At 35.5% G+C, this 7,784-nt stretch overlaps 1 protein-coding gene across 1 annotated transcript; it reads right to left on the bottom strand.

Annotated features, from left to right (window-relative positions):
* Window positions 1-6,702, bottom strand: LOC122599582 (heat shock protein 90-6, mitochondrial). Its single transcript, XM_043772110.1, has 20 exons — window positions 6,506-6,702; window positions 5,658-5,843; window positions 5,506-5,579; window positions 4,954-5,079; window positions 4,786-4,879; window positions 4,588-4,671; window positions 4,355-4,498; window positions 4,146-4,259; window positions 3,815-3,874; window positions 3,649-3,723; window positions 3,469-3,573; window positions 3,115-3,255; window positions 2,929-3,021; window positions 2,767-2,844; window positions 2,138-2,392; window positions 1,959-2,061; window positions 1,344-1,518; window positions 1,143-1,248; window positions 957-1,046; window positions 1-393 (listed from the first exon to the last, which is right to left on the bottom strand). Exons 1-20 carry the CDS (start codon window positions 6,620-6,622, stop codon window positions 208-210), a joined length of 2,406 nt encoding a protein of 801 aa, XP_043628045.1. The 5' UTR covers window positions 6,623-6,702; the 3' UTR covers window positions 1-207.
* Between the last annotated feature and the right edge of the window lie 1,082 nt (window positions 6,703-7,784).

The raw sequence follows: 7,784 nt of genomic DNA, 5'->3' as shown, positions 1-7,784 counted from the left end.
TTAAGACCATCAAAAATTCCGTAGATTACTAAACACTAATTAAGATTAGGAACTCTCTTCCAGTATAGAGTAGTGTCCACACATTAAAAAATTTCCCTGTGCATACTTGCTAGAAGCATCAATGATACTAAACTTCAAAATACTCTGCTGGAATTATTTCTCATAACTGGTTCCAGCCGGCTCGACAGCCTTGCATTCTACAAGGAATCATTTTTGAGAGCTGGTAGGCTCAACTACCTCTGCCTCGATAGTTGGTTGGGGCTCCCCTACTACCTCAGCCTCATGTGTCTGTGTGTTGTGCATGTTGAACGCTGGTTGAGGCGTCCATTTGTTTGCCAAAGCCAGGCTCATCATCTCATAGATCTTCCCCCCAAGCTGTGATGGACTCTCAGGCTGCAACAAATCAAAAACATCGTTATTCAATCTGTCACGAAATAGATGATCATAAACCAAACCCGCTTTTATCTAGAAAAAAAGCAAGTAACGTCACATAAAACTTGCCACAATTACCACGCTTTTTCAAGAAACTTCAAGATGAAATATCTGGTATGACCATTTTATCATTACATTGTTCATCTTATTAACTAAATGGTTATATTTTCTCCTTGGAGGGTGTACTTGACATTGACAAAATATTTGCGACACTTTTCTTAACAAACCAGATACTGATAACCATTAGCCAGTATCGCAACATTGATCTGTGTATGTTTAAACACGCCAAATGCTATTGCAAACAGGTTGACATGGACTCAAAATGCATTTAAAATGCTTCTCCTAATATGTACATACCAACTATTTATAAAAATCAAGGACAAGTAAATAGGTTTTGAAACTCGGGCACCCATGATACAATGTGACCTGTGCTAAAACTACCCATTACCTAACCAGCCATATTCCCTGCCTATAAAACTTTAACAGGGCCAGAAATGTATTAGAGATGTGAAGAGATCACTCACAGTGAAACCACTAGAAATCAATGCAGTATCATACAGAAGATCTATAGCTCTCAGGGCTTCTTCATCGTCACCGTTGCTATTGCAAGCAGCCTGCATTATGCAAGGATGGAAAAAAGTTAAGATGTATGTGAACTACCATCAACATTCAAAACAGATGGAGGCTAGCTCCCCAAAAAGAATACATACACTCAATGTCTGAATAATTGGATGTTCCGGATTGATTTCAAACACTCTTCTGCTTCTCATGAAGTCCAGGCTAGAAGAGTCGCCAACACTCTGTGCCTTCATCAGCCTGAAAGTATGCATTAATATAATTATAATCAATAAAGCACAACCCAAATTGTCTAAAGCCTCAATAAGCAGACACTTTTGGTAAAGGAAACCCACCTCTCCATGTTAGCAGACCAACCAAACTTTCCTGATACAAGAACACAAGGAGATGTTTTCAGACGATTTGAAATTTGGACACTGGCAACCTTGTCGCCCAACCGTTTCTTCATCCAGTCACATATATGTCCAAATTCCTGCTTCATCTCTTTTTCTTTCTCCTCGTTCTTATCACCTAGTAATTTCAAAGACATGAAAACAATTAGTTGCGAAAACAAGAAAGGCAAACAAAGAATACAGAAAAACCTTAGCAAGATGTCAATAAAATAACTCTAACATCACTTTCTTGCTATTGGATTTCTTATTTTTCATTAAATATTAACAGTAAGCGAAGATGGTACAACAGGTCAGAAGGTGGTTCCTAATGGGAGGGTAACGAGGTAGCAAGAGTAAATGTAAATCAAGTTAAAAAACAAAATGGCTGACATACCACATTATAAATAAATGACAAATCTGACAAAGGTTTACAAGCTAGCAATATAGCTAAAAGTTTTACTAAGTAGGTTAGGCAACTATTTTGTATGAAAATTAGAGTGTGTTGCTATAACAGGAATTGGGTTTAACCCTAAAAATTAGAGCTGTTCGAAATACAAAATGCTAGATATAAAGACTAACCGATGTCCAAGTCTTCTTTGCTGATGTCAACAAAGTTTTTGTCCTTGTATGATTTAAGATTTGTCACAGCAACTTCATCAATGGGATCAACTAGGAAAAGTACCTATAGAGAACACCATCGATGTTAAGTATTAAAAAGGACAAATGATAGACAAGTATGACAAAGATGAAGGTTTGACCTCAAGCTCCTTCTCATATAGTCTCTCCAGGAAGGGTGTGTTCTTTGCACTTGTCACACTATCTGCAGCAATGTAATATATATCTTTCTGGTCAGCTTTCATGTTTTCAACATATTCATCCAAGCTGATCATCTCTTGTTCACTCTGTGAAGAAAAGAACCGTAACAGAGGAGCAAGACGCTTGTGATTCTCACGGTCTTCAATACATCCCAACTTCAAATGCTTCCCAAAGTTCTCCCAGAACTTTTCATAGTCCTGATACAAAGCAAAAAATGTAAGCAGGTAATAAGATGATCAGTTAATTATCATGATGAATTCCAACCAGTTATTTACAGATGAAACAATTTACCGAAGGGATAGAAAGAAATCAAGTCAATGGGTCAGGTCACCATAAGTATGCTTTTGCTTGCATAAACCCCCCAAAACAACTTTATACATACATATCAAACCAATTTGAGTGATAATATTTGGTACCCAAAATATTTATCAAAAATATAAACTTTTAGACAGGTGTAAACCTTAATCATTTCAGCCCGCAACGAAAAAAAAATTTGCTTCGAACCCACCCAGCACACAAAACAAACAACACCATTTGGCCACCTATATAAACAATGGAAAAAAGATGTTACCTCTCGGTTCTCACTCAAGGATATACCCTGAATCATGTCAAATGCCTTCCGCACCAATCTTTTCCTCATTATCCGTACCTTTTGGTTGAAAGATATAGAATCAATAACGAGTTCATACACTAAATTTGTTAAAATAAGTAGTGGACAAAGATATGTACTTACAATGCGGCTTTCTTGTAAAATCTCACGTGATACATTCAAAGGAAGGTCGTTCGAGTCAACAACACCTTTCACAAAGCTTAGGTATCGTGGGAACTTAATACATACAAAAAAAAACAATCAGAACTGGTTAACCACCAACCGACAACTCTTAAGAGTTCTCAAGAAAAATGCAACGAACACTCTTACCAGTTCCCCATCAAAGTCATCTGAAATGAAGACACGTTTGACATAAAGCCTAATATTTTTGGTTTTTGGATTGACAATGTCTTCCTTTCCCATGGGAGTAACTGCGGGAACATAAAGAATAGATCTAAACTCAACCTCACCCTGCACGTTAAGCAAACTGTCAAAAATACTATCTCGCTCACACGAAACCACGCAGCTTTAGTATTTATATAAGCTTGCACCTTGCAAAATTACAGATGAGGCCCAAAAGATTACAATGAAAAATAACCAAAAAAAGCAACTATATCTTTTAAATAGTTCAAAGCTTGTAAGAATTATAACCCAAACAATAGAGACAAAAATATGTCATTTTACCTCCGTCGTAAAGTGTGAAGATGCCAACGGTTCCAGATACTCATTGAATGCCTTCTTGTAAAATTCATTATAATCTTCCGTTGTAACTTCCTTAGGGTTGCGAAGCTGCAATAAAAGAGTTTTTGAGATGCAATTTCAGCCAACATTTGAATAACAATCACCTTAAAGAGATAAACTTACCCATATAGGCTGTGTCTCATTAGTGAGCTCCCAGTCCCAGTACTTCTCAACAATTTTTTTTGTTTTCTTCTTTTTCTGTGAAAAGAAAAGAACATCCTCTGTTATTAAATCTCTGTCTTGGAAAACACGACCTCAAAGGCTCAAACTTATTAAGACTTTCACACACCTCAACATTGGCATCAGCCCCATCTGTCTTGGCCTCAGATGGATCCTCGTCAACCTCAACCTATATGAAGAGTGACACTAGTAAGACAGTGAAAGGAAATTTTCAATATTACATCATATGCAGACAACAGAATATAGTTTAGTTCAATTTTCAGCCATCCCCACCCATGGCTGGATTGGGTAGCAGACATCTATGTTCCCAAATCTCCTCACATAAGTAGCAGACATCGATGTCTTCATTGGCAAAATAACTTGAGACCTTCATGTACACTTGGCCATGGAGGTAATATGAGAACAATACATTAGTAAAAAGTAATTACGATCAAGAATACCTCTTTTGTGTAGCCCTTTTCTTGCCATGTGTAAATTGGGAACGATACAAACTGTGAATAATTTTTCACTAGTCTCTCGATTCTCTCTGGATGAGTAAAACCTTTATCATCACGCTGGGCAAAAAAATTATAGACAGCTATTGTCATTAAGAGTTTCAGATAATAAAAAATTACCCAGTACTTAATAAAGGATCAAATAGTTTGCAGACCTTGAGATGCAACTTGATAGAAGTTCCTCTAGGAAGTAGCTTCTCGGGATCAGTCTCCTCTCGTACAATATAAGAGCTGGAGTTGGCCTCTCCTTCCCAAACATATTGCTTATCAGACTTGGGACTCTTTGTCGAGACCACCACCTGTGAATATCATGAAGGATAAGGCGATAAGATAGATGAAGACCATGAATAGCATAAACAAATTTTAAACATTTCAAAACAATACTTACCTTATCAGCAACAAGGAAAGCTGAATAAAATCCCACGCCAAACTGACCGATCAAGTTGCTGTCTGTACCAGCATCTTTGCTATCCTGCCAAATGCAACAATTTGTGTAAGGATGGTAACGTCTTCTAAGAATTTCTATTGATACTCCTCTAGGCAAGAGAAAGAACAGAATATTCATGAAGTTAATTACAGTATCTACCTTTAAAGCTTTAAGAAACTTAGCAGTTCCACTATGAGCAATTGTTCCTAAGGAATCAACAAGTTCTTGATGGGTCATACCGATACCAGAGTCCCTGCATATGGCATGCATATCAGAAAATTTACATGTGGATTGCTATTTACAAAAAAACATTTGTGCAAATCTTACGTGAGTGTAATTATTCCATTCTCTTGATCAGTTTGAATACGTATGTCGAGATCAGGAGAACCTTCCATAAGCTCAGGCTGAGTGACGCTAAGGAATCGAAGCTTGTCCAACGCATCACTTGCATTACTGAAAGTATGAACAGTTTTTATAATTAGGGCAAAGTTAAACAACCTACCAAAGGAATCATATACAAGCATGTACTAAGCATGTACTCAGTCTTAACAATTATTTACTCCTCCAAGAATGATTGAGCCATTGAAGCGTGTTTACAAACATATGACACCAGAAACCATGCTATTTCACCAGTATTGAGTATTGACTGAGCAAGATTGCATGTCACATTATTAGTATCATACGACGTTATTGCATACGATGTGATCACTCAATAACTGTTTACACAATCTTTTCACACGACTACAATCATAAATCTTGTAACATATCAGATAATAATCATAATAATTATAAATTTAGTTATGAAAAAAGGAAACTTAATATAACAACTACAAAAATATAACTACATTACAAGCTTAAATGAAGATATTTGACACTTGCCTGATAAGTTCACGAAGAAAAACCTCTTTGTTGCTATATAGACTGTTAACGATGAGGTCCATAAGCCGACTTACCTGCAGCAGAAAATAAAAATTATATAATCAATTACCCATAAAGACAAACCTAATTCAACCTTTGTATCAATTGCACACCTCTGCTTGATACTCGTACTTCTCCACAGGTACATCAGGTGTCTCAAAGTCAGAAGCCGTAGACTCATACCGCACCCCCAAAGGAAACATGTTCCCCAATTTCAAAGGCTTTGTTGAGGCAGGCCCACTACATGTTGCATTTGTCAAAACTGAATACCATCTACCACCGACATCCTTCTCTCCACCCTGTTCATGTCAAATATCAACAACATAAGCAACAGAGTCGAATACTTTCAGCCAAATGACGACAAAGAAAAATATAACACTAACAAGTACTTGTTTGTTTAAAACATAACATGCGGAAATCTTAAAAAAAATAAAAATCTTTGATTACGTCACGCAACTCAAAAGTTGCAATTTTTACTAATGAGGGTATTAATATTAACATCTGGGTATCACTAAATACTCGTTTGATTTCAAAATTAAAAATCTTGATTCAATTATATACAGCTAAGACACACATACACACACACACACATATATATATATATATATAACTAATTGAAAACTAAAAGTCACTCATTTATTCACATAATTTTACTCATGACTTGTAAGCGACCAACAGGTACAGTATCACTATTTACATGTTTTGTAATAAAAATTAAAAATCTTGATTTCATTACATAAAAGTTAACACACACTTTTTAACTAACTTGATCTCAAAACCAATACATGTAAAGCTTCAAAATTTTCACTTTTAACAAATAGGGTATTAAAATTCAACATCTGGGTATCACTAGTTATTGCAATATATATATACATACATATAAAATTATAGATATACATATATATAAAGTTTTTATTGACAGGAAATGTAAAAAAGACAAAAAAAAAAATAAAAATGATACCAATTGGTTGAAAGTGGGAGAACCAATGGAGCTAGCGGCGGCGGCGGCGGCATGACGGTGGTGATGACCGCCGTAGCGAAGGAGAGAGGTGACAGAACGCCGTGAAAGACGGTGCATATTTGTGTGATGAATGGAAAAGAAGGGGACTGCGCTGTGAGTGATTTTGTTTGAAGGGGTTTTTGGTGTTAGGGTTTGAAGAACAAAAAATATTATAGGGGTTTTAGGAAGCTTCTGGAGACGGATATATATGACTTTATGCAAATCTCACACCTAATTAAAATGAATGATTTGTTCAAAAATGAAGTGGATTAATAAACAAAGGCAAATTCTTTTTTAGTTTCAAAAATAAAGGCAGGTTGGATCAGTAGTAAACACCCTTATCTCTGGAATAGGTTCGATCCTCATCTCATGCAAAGGTTGAAGGGTCTTTCTATCATTTAGGTGGAAACTGGAAGCAGCCTCTTTACTTAAGTAGAGGTAAGGTCTGCCTACATCTTAACCTCCCCCATATACCGTCGAGGTATTGGGGCTCAAAACCCGCAGAAGGCAACACTGAGAAGTTACTTTTACAAAAAGAATGAGTTTTTTTATTTAAAAAAAAATTATATGAATTAGAAATGTATGTTTAATGCATAGAATCTGAATGTGTTTTAAAAATTTTAGCGAAGACAACGCAATTGAGTGGCACAACTGGAACTCTTTCAATTTTTAGATATGATGTCGACTTTTCCCCTTAGTTGACTTTTCCCCTTAGTTGTAATTTTTCTTGTTTTCTACCATGAATTGTAATTCCTAGCTTTTCGCTAGTTTCTTCTTATTATCAATAAAAATTTCTCCTTTGATTGTTCAAAAAATAAATAAACAAATGTGAAGACACAAACACACGGCTAAAAAGTTAAAAGTAACCTCCGTAATAATTATGTAACATGGAGAGTTATAGTCTTATAGAGTATATTACCTTATAAAGTTAATTTTGATGATTTTATCTATTTTTACTTTATCATTTATTGTTAAGATGACTTTTTTATGCATAATATAAACATCAAATAAATAAGATTAGATGATGAGAGTCACAAGTGTCCCGTAATACATGTGGATGGACGGGAGGCACAAAAGTAGGCACATCAATAGGCACATAAGGCTCAAAGTTATTCTGAGAAAGATATAATAAATTAGGGGTGAAGTATTAATAATATTAACCTCAAACAAATAACATTAGATAGTAACAGTGATAAGTGTCCCATAATATTTTACTTTTTATTTAATTCCATAAGGTTAT

This window comes from Erigeron canadensis, chromosome 5 (genome assembly GCF_010389155.1).
Source record: "Erigeron canadensis isolate Cc75 chromosome 5, C_canadensis_v1, whole genome shotgun sequence".
Lineage (NCBI taxonomy): Eukaryota > Viridiplantae > Streptophyta > Magnoliopsida > Asterales > Asteraceae > Erigeron > Erigeron canadensis.
The sequence above is the reverse complement of the archived record's forward strand: the minus strand, read 5'-3'. Positions and strand labels throughout refer to the sequence as shown.

Bases quoted from the DNA above. Each gene is read 5' to 3' on its own strand.
- LOC122599582 (XM_043772110.1), bottom strand. From the start codon at position 6,622: ATGCACCGTCTTTCACGGCGTTCTGTCACCTCTCTCCTTCGCTACGGC. The intron at 3,022-3,114 runs GTAAGAGTGTTC...GTATGTATTAAG, and splicing joins ATGACTTTGATGGGGAACTG to TTCCCACGATACCTAAGCTT. The intron at 2,062-2,137 runs GTCAAACCTTCA...TGTTCTCTATAG, and splicing joins TATATGAGAAGGAGCTTGAG to GTACTTTTCCTAGTTGATCC.